Consider the following 24065-nt stretch of genomic DNA (forward strand, 5'->3'; position numbering starts at 1 on the left):
TCTATTAATACGTTTTTATTATCACCGATATGATTCATGCAGGATTTTATTAATTGCATGACTGACTATTCTGAAATATGACATTGAAAAGTAGAGCACAATGAACATTTTTACGAAAAAAACAACAAACCCCCCCATAAAAACCCTTTAGGATGCACTTGTCTGATAAATGAATTCGATCAAAAACGGGTTTATTTTGCTTGTAAGACAACAAGACAGAAGTCAGAATGTGCTTTAAAACAGACAAAATTATTCATTGACAGACATATCGTACAGAATTGTTCTGGTGTATGGCAGTCCACACTGTACTGGTGTTTTGATAACCGGGAAAAACGGCATTCCCTGAATGGATGCTATCGCATGAGTGTGTCTTTAAACATGGGCAAACCACGGATAAACGTCTGTATAGGTATGTGTCATATTATCAATTGTAATAAAAACAAACATAATTCATTATCTAAGTAATACGTTTGATTGCATTTTGTGAGTTACTCGTAATAAAACATTCATATAATAATTATTATAAAGATAATGCCTCATAAGAAAACAAAATCGTTATTAAATTGATATGTGTGCCAGAGGTTATAATTAATAATTATATTTGGCCTCAAGTTTTAAATTTCTAATTAAGACACGAAGTCAAAGAGCTTCCAAAATACAAAAGCGCAAAAATTTCAAAGTTTCATGTTTTGAAATATTTGGTCCCTAAGATTTGAAAAAAAAATAAAAAAAATCCCTTTCCATTCAAATCACAAATATATTGAAATAAAATGACTTAAATTATCTTTCTGGTTACAAATCGAAATATCCTTTTTGAATTTTAAAAGCAAACACAACACACAGATTCTTGACTGGATAGTGTCAAATCATATCTGATCATTGCGTTTTAATGGAAATGTTTTTTAATTAAATAACATTTAAATGTTACGCTCCTTTAATACTATTTGATAAGGTATCGAAACACCCATGCATTATACTAGCAAAATATTGAACACGTATATTTTATGCTTTCTAAATATATAAAGCCTTGTATTATGCTTGTAAATATTAAAAAATATATGTCTTATGCTAGCTAAATATTGTGCACGTATATTTTATGCTTTCTAAATATTGGACGCCTATGTATTATGCTTGTTTATAAGAAAACACTTATGTTTTACGCTTGTTAGATATTGAACTTTAAAATACATAAACATTAAACTTTACTGTTTGATAAAAAAATTGGGTCCTTCGAACACACTATTCCATTTTAACGATTCCTGAACATGCGTTCAAGAGAAAACTTACATATAAATTTACAATAGAGTCTTTATTGAAAATGTGTCTTTGATATACCATAGGACTTTAACAAATGGATGTGACACAATATATTCAAAATGTTTATATATACATAGAAGAATAGGGACGAAAGAAACGTTCAATTTTATTTGCAGAGAAAATGCTTGACAAAGCTATAATTACTTTTAACTGAATAAACTCTATACAAAAATCATGCTTTTAAATGATATACTCTACCTTAAATAAAGAAGACTTTGAACGAATCACTTTATTCTGCTATTGACTGACTAAAAATTCACAATTTTCTTCAGATTGTTTGTTTATACGTTGAAAATAAATAAAACACAGTCTTCACGGTGCTATCACAATCACATCATCACAGATCACATAAGGTACACATTTTATCAAAGTATGTAAACAAAACACACAAACACATAATTGAGCCAAGCAGGTTTTATTATAAAATTAAGCTAATTAGTTAAAGACTGAATTACACATCGTATATGGTAAAAATAAAAAGTATGTATAGGATGTCAACTATTTAGATTTATTATACATTCATAAATGAGAGATAGAAAACGATATGTATTGCCTGGTTGGTTTTTAAAGTCAGTACAATTGAGATAAATGTATATAAAATCAATTTCATGACAGATATTCTTCTTATAAAAGGTAACAATGGTTTCCTTTCAGTATTGAAGTTGGTTCATTTGAATTTAAAGTAAAGTTCATCACCTATATCGTTGAGGTTACATAGGCTAAATTTTCTATTTTGTCGGTCGAAACCAATCAATCTATATTATATATTTTTACGGGCGTACGGTTATTACAGAATATAAAATTTATAATAGAATGAACGTATATATCAGCTGGAGTACAATCAATATCTTGAAACGTATATTCTGTTTGTTAATTATGAAGTTGCAACAGTAAGCAGATTAGTTAACATTGCTACACCACGTCGGTAAAAAGACAATTGATTGAATCATGTTGGAGAGACATCTACATCAATGCAACGATGTTATTCACTATGCACATGGAAGTGATAAATATATAATGAAAATTATCGCTGTTTTGCCCCAAAGGCTCAGTCTGTTTTCTGCAATTGTTTGTAAATTTATTATTCAAATTTTAACACATGAGGGACACTGGACAGTGTCGGTAACGATATTTATGGAATGTCAACAAATGTTAATCGAAAACATACAAGAGTAACAAAAATGTTTTACATTCAAGTCTACCTACTGCTGCTCTGTCCTTTGGTCGTTGGCTATACGACAACCCATGCCGGAACCCTCGCCACGGCACTCAAGGCCGCCTCCAACGTTAATGCCCGTCCAACCGGAAGTACGACTGTCTATACGCAGCTCGGCATAATGAGCATCGATAACATGGTAAGTGTTACTACTACTACTACTACTACTACTACTACTACTACTACTACTACTACTACTACTACTACTACTACTACTACTACTAACTCTGCAATTAAGCAATTAAGCATTGAAAATGATGCTGTTGCAGTGGTCTTATGGTAATGGCGAACCGGGTTCGATTCCAGGTTGCTGCAGTCTACAATTTGTGTGCAAATTGTTCTAAGGACAAACAAAACAATCAGCAAAATCATTTAACATTGCTTTCATTTTCTTCCAGGATATTGTTACTCAGGAGTTCACAATGATTGGCTTTTTGTTAATGGTAAGACTGAATATTGTTAAAGTCATTAATTGATACTAAGATATAATAAGATTTAAATAAATACCTAAATAAGGAAATGGAAAATTACACTCGCTCTGACCGCTCTTCACTGTCTTAAAAAGAAAATGCGCCACATATTCACTTTTGTATGAAAATAGCATAATGTTCTTGAAAGCATCAATGAAATGCCGCTTTTATGATAACAACATGACTTATTTGAAAAGCCAATGAACCGACCGTTATACAAATGGTGTTGATACTATAACAACATAATGTTTCAAGAGTTGGGAAGACAGTCGGCTAATTTGGAACGCGAGCGATTACGGGGAAATCAAAGACGTCCATCTAAAAACATCTGAAATATGGGCTCCGCTTGTACTGCTAAATAACGGGTAAGACAAAGCTCATAAATTGCCATTTTTGTACCCAAACTTGAAAGTTAGGTTATCGTTGTAAATCTCCACTTACCTATTTAAAAAAATTCAAAAAATAAATAAATAAAAATAGAACTACTAAGGCTTCTAACAGCCGATAATTGTTGATCCTGAAAAAATAATCGTAGGTCTGTTTGAGTTTGAGGGATTCATGTCCAAAATTACAAAGTTGAATGGTACGTACTTCTTTCGTTGGAAATGTTTGAGCAAAAAGCAATATTTACAATATGTATCATAGCCTGAGTTAAAAAGATCTCAATTTTATATCAGGATTTATAATAAAATTCAAAACACATAAACAGTATGGATGATCCAGTACAAAAACAGATAAATGAAACAGTTTATTTATGGCCGTTGTCATCCTAACGAATAAATGCATGCATAAATTCCAAACTACAAAATGTACCTCCTGTTCACTACTCAATAGGATAATACTAAATGATGGTGAGAATTTGTCAAATGACGTTCACGATGTCCAACAGTGTATGTATAATTTGGTTCCGAAATATCGTTTGTAGAAATGGATAAATGTCTCATAAATCTTTGCCGATAAGACGATAAAAGAAACCGTTCTCAGGTCACGCGTCACTTGGTTGATATAGTGATGACAAAAAAGAATAACCAGGTCATTGTGATATGCATATATAATGTTGATCTCCTAAAAGAAACTGAATTTTTTCATACTTGTTTATTGAACAATGAATGGTGTTAAGCAACATTCCCTTCTCTCATAGCTTACCAATACTGCAGCATGCATTTGAATGATAATAAATTATTATGATTAGTTTATTTATTATGAGTGATCAGACAGAAGATTCAATCCGGATAATTATACACAAGTGCAAAACCATGTATTTTGCCCTTAAGTGGAATCACAAACAATATTTATTTACAGCGGTAGCTCTATAGAGATGATTAACGACAACAGCGACACAGCGAGTGCCACGTCTTACATCTCCAGCAACGGCAAAGTGGCCTGGCTGGCTCCAGTTGTCTTCAATTCGCAGTGCTCCGTTAACATCGCCTACTATCCATTTGACAGACAGTCGTGTTCTATGATTGTATGTAAATGGGACTTGAACTAACGTCATCTTAGTAGATACAATAGTTCAAGCTATACATTTTTTGTGTGACTAAAGACTGCATTTTACTTGTATCAACAATGACTTACATTCCATCAATATTGAGATAGCGCCGCCTTAAACAATAATCATTTTCTCCGCAAACTTGTTGGCCCTAATTCTATCAACCAACCAGCGCCAGGTATGGTATTTTTGTTCAAATTCAACAACGCATATATTAATATATTTTTGATATCTACGTGGATGTATGACGTCGATGAGCTGATGTTGTACACGTATGGATCTGAAATCAACTTTGATATGTACGAAGTGAATGGGGAATGGGAGGTCCTCTCGAGTTCGTCATCAAACACCACCAGGTAGTGTGTTAAAGCGTTCACTAACCTAGTACTCGAGTCATGAGTCGAGTTTCGTTCAGTCCCTTCGAAAAGAATATATATCCATCAATCAATCCATCCATATCTTTGAGATACAACAAAATCATTCCAAAACCGGTATCCGTTTTGAGTGAAATCACCTCCATCTCTCATCCCTACCAACATACCTTCCTGCATTCCTCTTTTTAGATCACCTTAATGTAATTAGAAGTCTAGATATATTATTATATTGTTAACGATGTTATGTTGAGTCTTTACATCGAAAACTTATCCGGAAGTTCTACAAACTCAATCTGCGAAAAATTTATTAACATAATGATTGCATATTTTACAGAACATTGTTAGGTCACGTGATGTCGGCCGTTCAGTTCGACATTACTCTTGAGAGAAAATATCAATTCTACCTCCTCAACTTGATCTTTCCTATCACCCTGCTTGCCCTCCTTGGTCCGTTTGTGTTCCTGTTACCAGTGAACAGTGGAGAAAAGAATGGGTTCACCCTGACCGTTCTGTTGTCCATGTCAGTGACAATGGCCTACATTTCCGATCATATTCCATCCAGTGCTCTCAACGTTTGTATCCTCAGTGAGTAAAAATTGTAAATGGTTTCACAACAATTTTGCAGTTTTGAAAAAAAAAACATTTGTCTTTTACCCATATCGTTCCAAAAACCAATACACATCTGCAAAGACGAGCAGTCTTACTTGTTTTCAAACTATGTAATTATATTATTCCACATCACTGATTCTATGTTTGCATAGTCTATAATCAATTAAATGAAATGTTATACTCCATCGGAAACGTCTCTCCGTTGTTATGTTGATGGTTTTCTTTTATTATTTATTCAAGGCGTATATGTGTTGACAGCGTTCATCATTAACGTAATAGAGACCCTGTTGACAGTGATAACGTGTCGAATCCACGACCACAATAGTAAAGGACTTTCGCCATCCGCTCGCTCCCAGACCATTATGCAACTGCTTGCCAAATTGACGCTATACATGTATGTAAGGCCATAATATGTATCATATGAGAGTTAAATATACTTTACTAACCAAAAGCGTTCTTGTTTAATAGCATATTGTACATGTATATTTATTTAATTGTCCATTTACTTCATAATCACTCTATGGACCTGATGAAAAATAGCAAAGAGGATATAATTAAATACAGCTCACCTGCACTGGCTATAAAAGCAAGTATAACAATTTCAAAACAAAACATTTGACAAAAATACAAAACTACTTATTCAATTCAGCAAAATAAAGCGTTCACAGTTTGATGTGGTGGCTGCGCTCTAATGACAAGTTTCTGTGTACCTGCAAATATCAAATGTGACCTATTGCTTATTTACATTTTTATATGTTTATTAGACGTGCAGATGATGAAAAGGGCGAAAAGAAAAACAAGAAATCAGAGGAGAAGCTAGACATCATTAGTGTAACAGACAAAGCAATGGGCAAACATCAAAAAGGAGAACGCACAGATTCACCAACAGCATGGGCAAGTGAACAAGGATTAGTGTGTAATTTTACATACGGAGAATATGCTTTTCTTCTGGATAGATTTAATTTTGTGTTCTTTCTAATTCTGACAATAATAATGACACTCGTGTTTATGACAATTCTTGCATCTGGCGCATGAATGGTGACGTCTTAAACGAAAAAGACAACATATGATAAAATTCCCAGAAAAAAAAGAAAATTGTCAAAAACTTGCATAAAAATGTATAGCTTTGTGTACATTGTATTGAATATTATTTACTGATGTATCACATGGCTTTCGAAACATGCGTCTTTCGCAGTTTAATTCGAAATTTACGGAGGTAGTTTACCTAAACTCCTAAAGTGTAAGAAAAGCGACATTTGGCTTCCCGAAAAAAAAACAGATATTGCAAGGAAGCTGATAACTACTGCGAAGACTGTGTAGACACAGAGCCCGATCAACATTGATCGATGGCAACTTTGAAAGAGGTTAACTCTTCTGAAAACGACAGTGAGTTGCGCAAACTCTTATTTATAGTTGGGTGTGTGGAACGATCACATGACTTGCACTTGCAAGGTGTTTGGAAAAAAAAACGCAATTCCGAGGTTATTCAAACTGCGAAACCATTATCGATATTTTTAAACGGGGAAATTCAGCTGATAGAACCACGTCATTAATGTGTTTTGTTAAATGATGTATTATTGGCCTCATACTAGCTCGCATTGATAAATTTAGGTTTGTTTTAAGGAAATACTGTAGCTGACGATTTGGGGACAATCTCGTGTCTAGCCCCTTAACAAAGTATTTTATGCGCATGCTATATATGTGTTTATGAATGTATGTGACATGTCCGTAAATCAAATTTATTCGTGTATACATTATATATTAATTGTAAACGGCAATTTGTTAATACCTAGAAGTTAGTGTGCATGCTATTTATGGATTTTAGATGGCAAACTATTAATACAAAGTAGTTGCGGTGCAAACAACATGAATTACATACACTTAACACGTCCAATCATTAATACACAATAATTCGTGTTTATGATATATGTGCCTGTTCTATGGCATTTTAGTAAAATAACGTTGTCTTATATCGACATTATGTTAGATAAATATATATTAATACATATATTATTCTTTAAATTTCATTCCGATGAATGCAATTGCTCCGAAACTCCTTTGATCTGAATAAAAAGACGTTTGAGAATGGTCAAATGAAGTTTTATTGCAGTAGAGATTATGCTATTCGATAAAAACAAGTGACTACATTGATATTGTCGCTTTTCAAACAGCTGAAATTTAACTGCGTTTAAGTATCATATTATTTTGTTTAAAGTTGTAGTAGGAGTATCGCGTAGATTTGTTTTTAAATAATGACAGTAAAATAATTGAATACTTGAATATTGAATACTTGAATATTGAATATTTAATTGGATTGAATATATTAACTGTTTCAGAAGTGCGCTCCTCTGTGTGAGAAAACTTTTGGTCAGTGCACAGAAACTCATGAAGTCATCCTGCCCTAACCTAATGTTTCCATACACCGATGCGCCGCAATCATAAAACATTCAATGCTTTACTGAAACCAATAAAGGAAAGAACGTGACATTTGAAAATTATGTAAATGAACGACATATAATAGTCTGTATTATTGTCAAGGGAAAGTAGGAGGAATAACATCTACTGTCAATGTTTTATTAATGTTCTTTCTAGAACAAGATCTAATGTTGTTTTTTCTGTAGTTTATACCAAGCTGTTAAAACAAGACTGAACAAGAGATAATGGACCAAAAGTATAATTTGTAAAAAATCGATGTCGTACAAATAAATCACGTTCCCTGTGGAATTAAACTTCGGTGTTTATTGAATGTTGTTTGTTATTCTACTAATAATTCCACCCCGATGTATTGTTTACTTGAACATTGTCCTATAGCCTTTTGATAAGTATAATTAGAAAATAATTATGAATGCATGGATAGTTTGGCATATATCAAAAGGCAACAAATGTAAAATACATTAATCTTATTGAGTTATTTGCAGTACAGAAATGAAATATTCAGTCAAGATAAAAGTATTTATTACATTGAAAGTTCTATAAGCATTGTAAACACATTGTTGTCGTAGAATGGTCGATCCTATTTTGTACATTTATTTAAAAACCAAGGTACTAAATAAGATTTTTTTGTCTTTACCGTTTTGTGGTTTTCTTTAAGTGTTGCCCTTGATTCATCCATCCTAAAGATTATTGTGTACATAACTTTAAAACGATAAAAAGGAAACATTTCGAAACTGCAACCGATTGAGTTCAACAATCAAAATAACATTAGGATTAAGTTGATTAAACAAGAATATTATGTATATTTGTTTTGTAACGTTTTATGCCTGGCCTGTTGGGCCTTGCTCCATGTGCTTTCAAATTAACACGCACATGTTTTGGCACCAACATGATTTTTCCTGTTAAGAAAACACATATATTATAATAGATATACTTTTTATTCCGAAATAGCAGAAAAAAAAGAAAAGAAAAAACAATAAAAAACTGGTTATTGTGGGAGGCGAATCAACGGTTGAACAGTCACGCAAAAAGTAGAAAATCGATTTCTTATTCTCTCGCTCACAGAAACTCATGCTATATATTTAAATCTTTATTGAAATAATTGGTAGCACCACGTGATAATGTCATTCAACAAATAACGTCACAGCCTTTCGTGACTTGCGTTAGTAACTAATTTCAAAATTGTGGACTTCAAAGACAATATTTGAGCCTATATCAACATTTAGTGAAGGTGTCCAGCCATTAGTATCTTAGTTTTAACCCTCCTTATGATTTGCACACTTAATTTCGTAATAAAAAGTGCATTTTACGAACCATGAACGAGTCCCTTTCAACAGGATCTGGTTTAAATAAATGGCTGTAGTTGCTATTGTATTAAACGGTTAGCGCAGTGGTTAGCGCACTCGTTTTTCACCTAGGCGACCATAGTTCGATTCAAGACAAGGGCGCATGTGAGTTTGGTTTGAGGTCACCAAGCCGGACAAGTGGGTTTTCTCCGGGTTCTCCGGTTTCCCCAACCACAAAAAGGAAGATCTCGCGTAAAATCGTGCCAACGAGAGGGATTGATATAATGTTGTTATAACTTGTTTCACAATCGTTGTAAAATAAAAATGTTTAAACTAAACTAAACGGTTAATATAAACGTTGCACACCATTCTTTTTGTAAACTGTGGAGATACCTCGTGCAACAAATGTAGCCCTAAATAGTACCAGGTTTGATGCAATTAGCAATACATTACTTCTGTCAACGTTCTTACAATGTGGTTCAATATGGTTGATCGACAAATTGATAGAAATTCTTTCACGAAGCTTAAAAGGCTAGCATTTTCAAACAGTCTTTTTAGCTTTATAAACGAGCATCAATTTGGAATGTAAAATGATTATTTGCACGGATATCGCGCGTACACGTGTAAAGTGAATAACTTTGGACATTAAAACACAGTGGAAAGTACTAACAGATGTCTCACACCAAAATTTGTGGGCCTAGTTTCCCCCAAACCATTAAGACGAATTATAAACTAAGACCCATTGATAGTGTTGTCTAATATTTATACTGTCTAATCGAATTATATTATGTTTCAGGAGCGTTTAAGATTATTGTTTGAAACCGGTTTTACAAAAGAACAATTATATTAAAAATAACAGATCTGCGACTTACATAGTTAAATATGTTTGTCTTTGTATCAACGCTTAAGGTCACTTTTTATTTATATTTGTATTGTGAATATCATTTATGCTAAACACTTGTCACTAGAACGAACAGCTTACTGAATGACTAACTCTCTGTAAACGTATATTTTGTTTCGTCGCCAACATCACTAATATGCCAAACGAGGTTTAAAAAGAAAAGGTGTTCTGAATTTCCCAACCATTAATTATCAATAAATACTTTTGAACAGTATGAGTTAAGGACAAAAAATGGTTATTTAGGACAGCAATTTTGTCTAAACAAACTCATTCAATACCATAAAAATATTTAAGGAATGAATTGCGGGTTTGATGTCATTATCGGGGTATGAACGCAATTGGCCTGATCAAGGTGTTTGGAGTCCGTTATCGAATGTCATGGGTTATCAGAATTATAGGAGTTTATAATTTGGTTCAAAATAATGTTCTTTTGTGTTTTTTTTATAGATTTCAATTTGTAATGAACTGTCAAGTAGATTTGAAGAGCAGCCATGCTGACCAATTGCCAATTCTTAGCAAATCTAAGCATGAAATAGAATGAGTATATACACTTTTAGCATGAAAAAAACATGTTTCAGCTCGAAATTTCCTGTAAATATATCATGCCACTGTATAAAAAAATACAACTCCCACCCACTTATAGTTAAATTCATTTGTCGTTTCGCTACAAATTGGAATCACACCATGGAGCTCCTGCTTGCAAGACAGGTGAGCTAACCGTATCAGATATATCACATCTTCTCTTCATTTTCGAGTAAGTACCGTGACAAACATACCTTCTGCGCTGAATTTCGTCAGCAAATTTCTAAAAGGGGTAATAAATTTGGACCTCTCGATTGAACATGATTCTCAGTTCCAACCACGCACCGGACACTAACCGAGCAACACGTTTGGCGCCAATATCACAGGCTCTGCAATGCATGCCGCAAGTCTAGAGGTCGGACCCTCGACCTTTTACTTAGAAGTCAGGTGCTCTACCAACTGAGCTAACCGTCCTAGATAACTATTATTTTCTCTGACCTGTGCGAATAAGTAGCGAAACAGAAAAGCTTTTGAAAGCACAAATTCAATCTAAACTCTCACTTTGATTAAACCTTTTAACCGACATGAGTGATTCGCGATTCGGTGTGTTCAAGGATTTTAAAATCAAGGATCCCGACGGACCAGAAAATAAATACAGTCCAAACTCGCTTTGTCGAAGTCTTTGGAAATTCGAATTTCCAAAGACTTCGACATAGCGAGTTTGGACTGTATTTTACTTCGAACATTTGATATAAACGGAATACAAAAAGTCCATAACTAAGTCCAGCACTGGAAAAATTCGACATAGCCAAAACATCGAGATCACAGAGAGAAAAAACGAGCTTTGACTGTGCCAACAAGATCATATTAGGGGTTTAATTGATAGGCTTGTCCTTGTCGTTTGTGACACAGCAATTGCTTGCAGCAGACAGTCAGTCATTGTAAATGCAACAAATTAAAGAAAATTAAAGAAAATTACATTAAGGTTCAATATGTTATGTATGTGGTGTTATACGTGTGTGTCCCTAGTATTTGTTAGAGTGTAGTTATTTCATTAAAGAAAGACGACGTTTCAATGATAACATTCATTTTAAAATAACAAAAAAACATTTTCATTTAAACGTATTATACAATTAAATCCAGATTGTATTATGTTTTTAAAGTTATCTTTACAATATTATGTACTCCTCTTTATTCCATGATGTTAATTATTATATTATGGTTAAATTTCACTTTTCAAAGCCTCTTTATGGGTATAATATGTTCACTGCAATGCTCATTTTGTCATGCATGTATGACATGAGTTTACTGAATAAACTTGATTTAAATCTGAATCTAGTTCATTGCCGTTCATTCTGACGTACCGATCTATGTATATTTATTGTATTGAAACCAATTACTTAAAAAGAAAACATGAAACCTCATTTTAATTGCCATTTACGTTTATTTTTACCGATATGTGTGACATTTATTATTATTAAGTTATTTGATCTTACCGAACGAACTCATTTTAACCAAGTTTTCAAAAGCGCTATAATTTGTAAAAGATTTTAACGAGCATTGTTACTACAATATCAGTGCCTATTATAGATATAATTCAAAGAGCGGGATACGTGAAAATATCTAAGCATTTGTCCAAATAATATGAAATTCAAGTTTCATAAAATTTACCATTAATAAGGCTATGATAATTGATCCGTGGAACAAATATTTTTCTACTACTGATTCAATAGTCACGTCCTTTTCTTATTTCATTTAATGATAAAGATTGATTGAGCAAGCGTCTGAATAACCTCTGTCCAAACAACAATCGTGCTATTAATCAATGGCAACAATTAGCGGTTCTACAATTACGATGAAGCCATTAGTGCACACAACGTCGTTGATACGAAAGGATTAGCCGCGACACAAGATGTATAAGCTGCTTGCAGTTTTCTTAATAGGTATGTCTAAATATCATTTATAATTACCATAAAATGTTTTAAATATTGACTACACATAATTGATTAAGAAATAACACAAGTTTTACAACTGTTTGTATTTAAGATCATATGTTTTATATTGTTTCCTTGATCAAATTAAAAAAAAATATATAAAGAGTGCAGTTTGTGTAATGATTTTATTTTCCTTCATATCAGATGGCATTGCGTAATCTTTATTTTTTATTTCCTTTTTATTGAGAGAAAAGACACATTTCATAAAAAAGCTGTTAAAGAAAAATAATATTTATTCAAGGAATTATCTCCCTTTTTGCGGTTACCGTTTTAAGCCGGATTTGCACCATTTTCCGAATAGTTCAAAACATGTATCATTGTTTTATTTGAATCGGCAGCAGAAATATCGATTGTCAAATTCGCAACAAGCAGTATCCGCGAAAAGAAACTTTGTATTTTTTTCCGTTTTAGTCTCACTCTTCATGGGAGTCGCGGAAACATATGACACAACAAATGCAAGTGCCCTGGAGACATTCTTGAAAACTAACTACCACAAAAACGTACGACCCAGCGAAACAACAGCGGTAGATCTTAGTGCTGGACTGTTACACATCACTTCATTGGTAACATTACTTTCAATAAAGTATTATTTTGATAAACAAATGTAGTGCAATTACTGTTTGCTTTTACATTCTTAGATTTTTTTTTATTCTTCATGCTTTTTGATGAGATATTAAGTTTTATCAGTGAAATAACAACAGTGATATTTTCACTGCAAACTAATGAGTGAATATTTTTAGAACTACTTTTAAAATCCACTGTAGTAACTTCCCCATTATCAAAACTAAACAAGTAACTTTTGAATTAGAATATGTGGCAAAAAAGAATAACAACTCTGATAAAGACAGAAGGTGGGGCTCCGTAAGCGGCGTAGACTGCGCTATGTTTTATTTAAAATGGTGAAGAAATAGTAAAGTTATATCTGTTTAAAGTTTTCATTCGAAGCAAAATATTGCCTTCCGACATAGCATTTACGACGCAATTTATCACGTGGTATACATACACTATTACACTGTTACATATGTGAATTTGTTTATATATAAATCAACATCGTCCCCCTAAGCATGACGAAAATTTGTTGTTGATGCGTGTTTGTTATCACTACACATATTCTTGTGGGGATCGGTACTTTAAATAAAACTAACTGTGCATGGTCATGTATATATACTTATATAAGTTGCATTAAGTTAATAACAACCTAAATGTAAAGCGAGGCTAAACACTGCATTACATCATTGGTTAAGCTTTTACAAGTAGAATGTACAAGAAAAGGACATGTTATACATGGAGAATGACTACTTTACAGCATTTCATAGTATAGCTGGAAAGTATTGTCTTTACGATATGGTCAGTTTGACCGGTTTGACCAATATGTGATTGAGTTTTGTTATGAAGGATAGAGTAATCCAATAGAAAGGATTAGCGGTATAGACCGTGATTTTGGAGAAGAAAATTGATTCAGTTCTAGCATGCACAGTAGTCGAGATACACCTGTTTTTTTTTAATTTACAATTTTGAATATATTGTTGTTGTTTTTAGTTATATTGATAGCATTTCAAGTTTTTAACATAGTGTTCTATGTCTTTGGCGTTTGCCCAGTGCCACTAAACCGGGTTTATGTTTAAACTTTTTGCTACTGAGCTTGTTTCTGTAGCTTTTTGCAAAAAATTTAATAAAAAATATAATTATTTGCGATTAGAAATTAGGTAATATTGAAATAATATTTATAAGAAATGTGTGAGAAGAAATGGGTACAGTTTTTCAGAGCATCTTGACACTCTATTGTTTTGGTGAATTTCTATCTCCGGATTTTACTCTGGCCCATGGTATTTTCGATTTGAATATTGCTTTCAATATATTATCAGTAATTTTACTAAACATGCTTTGTCATATCGTCAAGTAGCATGTTTCATAAGATATTTACTGTTTTGTATGCAACTGGTTAGTTCACCTAAATGATCGTCAACGAGTATTTTGACGATTTTGTTTTACCATGGCAAGGATACATGAGAAATGTCAAAATAATAAAAAAGTATCCCTTATAGCTCATTATTGTAGCTAGCAACTGGCAACTGGTATGCTTGCATATATATATATATATATATATATATATATATATATATATATATATATATATATATATATATATATATATATATATATATATATATATATATATATTTATTTATATGTTATATATTATGATATTTGACAAAAATGCGTGCTAAATAAAACGTCCCTATCATTTGTGCACGCTATCGGCCAAACAGATATATTTGTTGAGTCGTTGGTATAAGTCTACATATTTAAGTCAAGTCAAGTATAAACTGAGTAATGGAAAGACTGAATAAATTTAGTGGTGTGCCTTTTAATGATATCAACGATTACATGAATGAATACATGTTGATTATATTATAAACCTATGTGCATTTGTGAAAGTTTCAATCAATAAGGCGTTTATTACTTTAAAACTATATCCCTTTGCATATGCATGACATGTGCAACAGTGTGATTCAAATAAAAACAATCAAAGGTCGTTCATGGATGAAACAATTTCAAAAAACAACAACAGCAAATGTTAAGCATACTCGTGCATTTCAACGTACATTTTTAATTTATCAAATTACTTCAACTATAAATATTTCTGAAAATTGAATGGCATTTAATAGTCATATGTTTCTATTTTTTAGGGACATTTTATTTCGTTTTGGTCTTTTTCGGAAATGCCCTCAGACAGAGTATTACACCTTTATATATTGGCAATCTAAAATAGAGTCTTTCTTTTTTAAAGACATCGACAATACCAGAACCATCAGTTATATAATATTACTCACTAAATACGTGGTTATAAATGAAGACGATGTCATGTAGTGCTGATGAATCATCGTCAATATTATATCACTACCTTGTTGTTGATTCCGAAGCTCATACTTAAATGCCAAGAGGCAATATTACCACTGTCACTTTATAAAATGCCTTTTCCAATACAATTTAACTTTACCTTGAGATGTTGATGGTTTAATTATTAGTTTGACAGTTGACGATGTCTTTAGTTTTTTGCTTCTTAAACATATTGCTACTACCCTATGGGGTTGATACCCACAACAATTATAATGTCTGTAACTTTGTATTGCATTACCTCTATTATGCATTATTATAATGTACTATGTCATAAACGAATGTCATTACACATAGAACATACTGCAATACTAACAAAATGTATGTATAGCACGTGTTAACAATCAACTTAACTATCGATCTAATGAGTTTGCCATTCTATTTATATTTCTTTACAAATGTCATTAGTATCTGTTTTTTACATATTAACCTGTTCTCTGTTATGGCTAGATTGTGTCGTAGGACTAAGACTTTTTTATAAATTGGTTAAATGGAAACACAAATAGTATCATTAAACGTTCGAGGTTTAGGTAACATAGAGAAACGAAAACAAATATTCGAATGGACTATTAATAATAACTATGATATCATATTGTTGCAAGAAGTACATTGTTCCAAATTATCTAATTCAAAATGGAAACATGATTGGAAGGGACCCTGTTTTTTCAGTGGAAATAGTACAAACAGTAAAGGAGTTTCAATTCTTATAAATCCAAAAGCTAACATAGACATACACACATACACAGAAATTATAGAAGGTAGAATCATAGCCTTAGACATAATTTTAAATGAAAAGGAATACACCATAATAAATGTATATGGACCTAATAACGACGACCCGACCCCTTTTGAAAATTTACAAAAATTTCTGCTAGAGAATGATGAAAAAACCTTTATCATTGGTGGTGATTTCAATACTGTTCTACACTGTACACTAGACAAAAAAAACGGTAAGATGGACACTCACAAAAAATGCAGAAATACTTTAACAAATATTATAGATTCTTGCGAATTAACCGACATATGGCGTTCAACGCATCCCTCAAAAATGCAATATACCTGGCATTCGAGTAGTAAACCTCATATACACTGTCGACTTGATTACTTCTTAATATCAGATAATATGTTAAACTACATAAAGAATAGTTATATAAAACCAGGTTTTAGAACGGACCACTCCGTTGTTATTTTAACGATAGATCATTTAAAAAGTGAAAAAGGCCCAGGGTACTTTAAATTAAATAGCTCTCTTTTATTAGATATAGAATATCAAACAAAAATAAGAAATTGTATCCGTGAAACAATAAACTTAAATAATGAAGCAAATCCAAATACACTATGGGAAATAACAAAAGGTTCAATCAGAAATGAAACAATAAAATATGCATCACATAAGAAATCAATATTACAATCTAAAGAAAAAAAACTAATAAGCGATATAAGTTATATTGAATCAAAACTAGACAAAAGTTCATCTGACAATATCGACATCATCACGCAAGAAATGATACAAAAAAAGAAAGAACTAGACTATATTCGCAGTAATCAAATAAAAGGAAATATTTTAAGGGCAAAAGCTATACACATTGAAAATAATGAGAAAAACACAAAATATTTCGCAAACCTTGAGAAAAAACATGCAGAGAAAAAAACAGTGTATAAATTAAAGGTAAACAATGAAATAGTCACAGGCGTAACAAATACACTAAAAGAAGAAGTCAAATTTTATAAACAACTATATAAAAAAGACACAACCTTAGATGAGAATATCAGAGCCTTATTTCTTAACGATAATAATAACAAACTTTCCGAAACTAACAGCAACTCCTGCGAAGGCTTACTTACAATATATGAATGTGGTAATGCACTAAAAGACATGAAAAATAATAAAAGCCCCGGTTCGGATGGTCTCACAGCAGAATTCTATAAGATTTTTTGGAACGATATTCAGAAAGTTTTAATAGACTCTTTAAATTACTCCTTCAGAAATGGTCATTTAACACCACTTCAAAAACAAGGTATAATCTCTCTTATTCCAAAACGAGATAAAGACTTAGAAAACCTTTCAAACTGGAGACCAATCAGCTTATTAAACACTGATTATAAGATAGCAACGAAGGCAATTTCGAACAGAATAAAAAAAGTTTTACCTGAACTTATTGATAACGAACAAACGGGCTTTATCAAAGGCAGATATATTGGTGAAAACGTTCGTCTAATAGTTGAGGTCATGCAATACCTTGAAGAGAATAATATGCCCGGACTCCTGTTTTTCGCCGACTTTCAAAAAGCCTTTGACAGCGTCGACCACTCTTTTATATTAGACAGTTTGAAAACTTTAAATTTTGGCTCGGATATAATACAATGGACAAAACTCTTCTACAACGATATACAAAGCATAATAACGAACAATGGTCATTTGTCTGAAACATTCCAAATTGAAAAAGGGGTAAGACAAGGATGTCCACTCTCATCGATTTTATTTATTATCTGCTTACAAATACTGTCTAGCAATATAAAACAAGATACTAATATTAGGGGAATCAAAGTTATCAATACGGAAATCAAACAATCGCTTTTTGCTGATGATGCAACTTACTTTATTGATGGTTCTGAGAAATCTTTCGAATCCTTGATCAAATCATTAGAGTCCTTTTCTAAATGCTCTGGCCTAAACCTCAACATTAATAAATGTATAATCCTAAGAGTGGGAACGTTAAAGAATACTACAATTAAATTATGTCAATCTAAATCCTTTATATGGACTTCAGAATATGCGACAGCGTTAGGCATCACATTCTACAATAACAAGCAACAAACAATTGACACAAATATCAACAAAAAGCTAAACGAACTACATAAGACATTAAAACAATGGGAACATCGAAAACTAACTTTGTTGGGTAAAGTAACAGTTGTAAAAACGTATGCGCTACCAAAGATAATATATCCATTTACCGTGCTGGCGAATCCAAGCAAACGCGTTATTGAAAATGTTAAAAGGGCTATCTTCAAATTTATATGGGATGGGAAGCCAGACAAAATAAAAAGACAAATACTGTATCAAAATTACGAATATGGAGGATTAAAACTAACAAACATTGAACATTTTCTTGACTCAATAAAAGCGTTATGGGTTAAACGATACTTGGATGATAATAATAAAAGCCAATGGAAAATCTTCTTTAAAAATAAACTGAAAGCACATGGCAACCAACTAATATTTGAATGTGAAATGGATAAATATTTCATTGATAAAGTGTCAGGACAATGTGCATTTCTGAACAATGTGCTTGAAGCATGGAGCAAAATAAAACAAGTTTACGATCTAAATAAAATAAAAATAGCCAAAACAGTTATATGGAATAACAAAAACGTCCAAAACCTAGGAAACACACTTTTCTACAAACATTGGTATGAAAAGGGTATAAAACTTTTTGAACACGTTTTCGATTATAGAACCAATAATTTTTATGTTTTAAATGAAATTAAATATCTATACGGCATAGTAAACACCGATTTCATAAGATATCAGACCCTCATTAAATCTATTTCTGCAGAAACGAAACAACAGCTGATAAAAGATGGAATTAACCACATAAACGGCACGTCGCTTCGAGAAAAAATGGTAGAATCTAGGCAAAGAAATAATATCCTGTACTTAATATTGAACAAAGCAACAATTTCATCGCCAGCTTCAGAATTAAAATGGAATGAAGCCCTGGAAGAAAACATTGAGTGGAAAAAAATATACTGTAATATATACATATCTACAATAGATACTACGTTACGTAGCTTTTACTACAAATTTCTTCTAAGGACAATACCAACCAACAAACTGCTTTTTAAATTGAAACTTGTCGATTGTAGCTTATGTACATTCTGTAACTCGGGTATTGAATCTATTGAACATTTATACTGGGAATGTTACAAGACACAACAATTATGGAATAAATTAAACAACTTCATAGCTTCAACAACAATTAACATAATTATAGGTAAACGCGAAGCTTTATTGGGAACAGTGACAAAAAACAAATACAACAACATATGCAACTTTCTTATTATTCTTATGAAATTTTATATACATTCAACCAAGTATAATAAAAGAACACTATCCTTTGATGCATACTTGACGTATTTGAGATTAAGGATTAAAATAGAAGAACAAATTGCGTTGAACAATGACAAACTTGAAACCCACAACAAAAAATGGGAAGTACTTAAACATACAATATAATTTAACAATAAAAAGACACAATTAGCCATACAAAGAACTCTTAGACTTAAAAAAACAACAACAACATTAATGGAATCTAATACAGGGGACACCGATCGTATAAACATCATACGATCGGGTGTGTATGAAATGTGTATGTGTGCGTGCGTGTGTGCGCGTGTGGGAACGAGTGTTTGTGCGTGTGCATGTGTGAGAGCATTATTGTTTCTGAATATATGTATTTCCTATCAACATACATAGATATGTTGTATATGTTGAGAATTTAAAACTGTACTGATATATGTATCTATGTGAAAAATAAATGAGAAAAAAAAAATGTTTCTATTTTCAGGATATAGTATCCCAACAGATTGACTTAGCTGGGTACATCTTTTGTGTAAGTATAATTTCATCTATGACAGGTAACTCCCTGGTTTGAAATATTCCTGTGGATGAAGTATTTACATTGTTTTTGTTTCCTGCTTAAATACGATAATATGACTTACTTCGTGCTTAATATGTAGCCGAATAAACAACACATAAGAATCAACCGAGAATGCTTTAAAGACGTTTCCAGATTCAATTATGTAGTATTTATAATTTGCTGAAAATGTTCCAAAAACTTTGTTCTCCTCAAAATGTATCTTCTGTTTACTTCTGTTTTGATAATTTTAATGAGTAAACAACTGAATGATGATTACTTTCTGTTTTTATTTATAACTAGATCACAGTTTGATAAATTGAGGCTTTTGATAAATGTAATAAGAATTTTGGTTTGACAGTCTTGTGTCTCATGATTATATGCAGTGCAGGTATATTGAAATAGGCAAACTAACCACTATTTTAACCAGTCTTGTAAGTATTAACAACTTCATTGCATTTATGTTATAGGTAAGTCCTATTTGCTCTTTTCGGAGGAAGAATGACTCTAATGCAAGATCTCAAAAACGCATTAGTAGACGCCAAAAAACAATCTTCGTTTTAAAAAAAGCCGTTCATGTTTTTATAATCTCGCGAACCTGCTTTGCATGCTTTGTGTGTAAAGTTTAATTTTATTTTTTACCTTTTTTGGTCAACGTCGGCAAAAAGCGTAGGGTTAAAAGAGCACTTGACCATTTGTTATCCATATCGCGTAATACACCGGTTAAAGTTCAGTGATCGGTATCAAAAGAAGCATTATAATAATATGACTAGCAAAGTGTTACCCATTTTAGTCACGGGCAAACCAAGGGCTTCAGATGCATGCAAATTATAGCCTAAATTGCACCCGTGTAGCAGTAAGTAGTTCGAAAAGTTACTTTATAGAAACATACTAACATATTCTTAAATAAAACATAAATTATCAATATTTATAGGATTCCTCATTCCCTAATTGCAGGCGTGGGCTGATGACCGCTTTCAATGGACGGCCTCTGAGTATGGTGGTCTGACAGAGACACATCTGAAAACATCAGATGTATGGGTTCCACCTTTAGTACTGAACAACGCGTGAGTAAACTACTTTGGCCATTCGTCCACAGTGTGATACATGTTTTTTTAAGTTCTTAAGGTTCATTGAATATGATACTCATGAGTATTGCATGATCCTGGTAAAATAAATACCATTTGACCTGTTGGAAGGATGTGCGGACAGTGATTCCTACGATTCAACGTCTGGGTCAAAAGTTTTCCTTCTAGTATGTATGTATGTAAAACAAGTGATGCACTTCCATATATTTCGAGGACTATTGCTAAATGAAAAGGTGCACTTTTATCTTTATTCGAATTGCACCTCTGCATATTCCCTACCGTGAAATAGAGGCGCAGTTTCAAATATAGAGGTTAATTCATGTTTCGTTGAACGCCACTTTAGAATGAGTTCGGTTAGATGTTGTGTCTTTACACATCGGATTAAAATGTTCATGCGGATGAATAGAATTATTAGAAAGAGGCGTTCTACCATATATTGATTTCAAATGCATATATAATCGGCAGAAAAGCATATGTCTTGACACTAAAGGAACAAATCTAATCTGCTAACAGTCTGACATAGTGTATTTTCTGTCAAACTTAGTGCAATCAAACGTCTAAAATAGACATGAATTTTCTATGTATCAGTAAATGCTCTAGGGTTTTCAAAACCCCATTCATATGCTGATATTTAATGTTTAACTGAAGAAATATGCCAAACCCGTGTACCGAGTTTAACTATATTGTTATTCTGCTAGACAAACAATCGACTTGATGCGTTCTTGGTGTACAAGAGTTTTTAGGAGATTAAACGTTACTCTGGTTGCCTGCGATGCAACATATATTTTAGTTTTAATAGAAAGTTCCCGTTCTACTAAACAGACCGCCTAGAAAGGCAAAAAAACACTTTTGTTTGGATTATCCGACCCTAACTTCGAAATAGGAGTCAACCCTACCGTTTTTATAGTTCAATAGCTTAGTGTATGTTTTAATATTTATTTTAAAAATCTTTTAGACAGATATTTACCTTGTCGCCATTCCCCAATGATGATATAAACGTTCTTACAAAAAGACTAATAAACATAAAAAGCCTACCTACCTTCTTGTTTTTGAAATAAACGTAGTTCTATCAAAACCATTTCTTTTGGCCATACTAACATTTGTTAACAGTATCAAGTGGTTGATTAATAATTGTAAATATGATGGTCTTCCCTTAGAAAATACCACATCTTTAAACTTCGTTGCATTAATCGTCCGCTTTCGATAAGTGCAGTAACTTATATTAACATCAAGCGCATTTTGCATTCATATGAATATGGCGGCTTGGAAAGTATCTTTAGCGCCCAATAAGATATTTAGCAATATATATTTTCTGCTCAGGTGTATACCTGTTGATCGTCTTCATCATCTGCTCACTCGAGACGTTGTTAACAGTGTTGTCCTGCCAGATCCACTCATACCACGGCAAGGGATATGTTCCGGGGTCGAGATTGCAGAAACTCATATCAGCCGTGACAAAAATCTCCTGTTATGGGTATGTCTTCAAATTAGAATGAATTTATTATCTTTTGAGACGGTTACGCAGCCACTTATTAGTAATTTTTCAAAGTATTTCTGTCCCTTGTTTGGTATATTAACAGGGTGCTGGTTTTAGGCTACTGGACTTGCCCTGCAGTTGTCATTATTTTATTGCAGCTTTTTACTCATTTCTAAGAGCAAGCATTTTATATTGACAATGTCTTTATTTTTTCTGTTGTACATACTCAGTTACACTTTTTAATTTCAGACGCCCTCAAGTTGACGAAAACGAGGTGATATCAAACACAAAATTGCAAAATGAAATCCTGGCTGAAAGACAATATACAAAAGAAAACCTCATGGATAAGCAGAAGGCGTGGGAGGAGGACAATGGGAAACCTAAAGAAAACGAAGATAGTATCACATATACTTACGATGAATGTGCATTCATCTTCGACAGAGTGAATTTCGTCGTATTTCTCGTAGTGCAGATTATTTTAACAATGGCTTTCTTTATTGCTCTCCAAATAGGAGGCGCAAACCAGTTTTGAAATAGGAGAGTGCTTTTTCAATTGCTTTTACATGTTACCTCAGAGTAAGAGTAGATTACAAAAACGATTCTAAAACGTGATTTGAAATACATAATTGCCCTTTATTTGTCACATTATTTATATCAATTGAAACTACGATAGGTTGACAAACACAAACTATTTAACGAGCATTGTCAGAACTGTAACATGTTATCGACAAAACCGACGTGAGTGCTGACAAACATCATTATTTACATATGCATAATTGACATGAGCATAATTGTGAAACCAATGGAATGTTTAAGATACTATTTCCGGTCAAACTTTTGTGTCGACAAACGGTACTCGGAACGCACTCATTGACATACGATTATTTCTAAAAGTCCATATTGTTGTGTAAATTTGTCGTGTGTTTCTAGATTAATGTTCTGTCTCTGTTAAAATTGGCTCCGTTTTACGCTTAAGCCACAAATAGAAAAACTTGATATTTCCCAATGGTTTTAATGACATGATACTTTTATGTTGAATTTTGAATAGCCAATTCTTTTATTAGATTTTCGATTTTTAGGCAAATACGGAATTAGGCAACATTCCAATATAAGCCATTTACATGTACGTTTGTAAAATTTTTGAATTTGATTAGCTATACATTCTGACATCGTAAAAAATGTATGTTATGTTCCTTCTACGGTTCAATAATAAACCAAACACACATTTTTATAACATATTTTATTTAAAAAAAACCGTTTATTATTGGACAAAATAAAACACCATTTTCACCTATCTTTAAATAGAAATTGGGAATTCCAGGACTCAGAATTCATTGAGTTATGTTGA

At 32.5% G+C, this 24065-nt stretch overlaps 1 protein-coding gene across 1 annotated transcript; it reads left to right on the forward strand.

Moving 5' to 3' along the window:
• Positions 1-376: 376 nt before the first annotated feature.
• Positions 377-23249, forward strand: LOC128230670 (acetylcholine receptor subunit beta-like). The gene is made up of 9 exons (XM_052943115.1): positions 377-409; positions 2515-2672; positions 2932-2976; positions 3259-3368; positions 4306-4471; positions 5059-5069; positions 5204-5454; positions 22561-22714; positions 22967-23249. Exons 1-9 carry the CDS (start codon positions 379-381, stop codon positions 23247-23249), a joined length of 1209 nt encoding a protein of 402 aa, XP_052799075.1. The 5' UTR covers positions 377-378.
• The last annotated feature ends 816 nt before the right edge of the window (positions 23250-24065 follow it).

The sequence above is a fragment of the Mya arenaria genome, chromosome 4 (genome assembly GCF_026914265.1).
Source record: "Mya arenaria isolate MELC-2E11 chromosome 4, ASM2691426v1".
In the NCBI taxonomy this organism is placed as follows: Eukaryota; Metazoa; Mollusca; class Bivalvia; order Myida; family Myidae; genus Mya; species Mya arenaria.

What these genes read in the sequence shown, in the direction of transcription:
- LOC128230670 (XM_052943115.1), top strand. Translation starts at nt 379, where the DNA reads ATGGGCAAACCACGGATAAACGTCTGTATAG. An exon ending in ACGGATAAACGTCTGTATAG is followed by an intron (nt 410 to 2,514) that starts GTATGTGTCATA and finishes TTTACATTCAAG; the next exon opens with TCTACCTACTGCTGCTCTGT. An exon ending in TAATGAGCATCGATAACATG is followed by an intron (nt 2,673 to 2,931) that starts GTAAGTGTTACT and finishes ATTTTCTTCCAG; the next exon opens with GATATTGTTACTCAGGAGTT.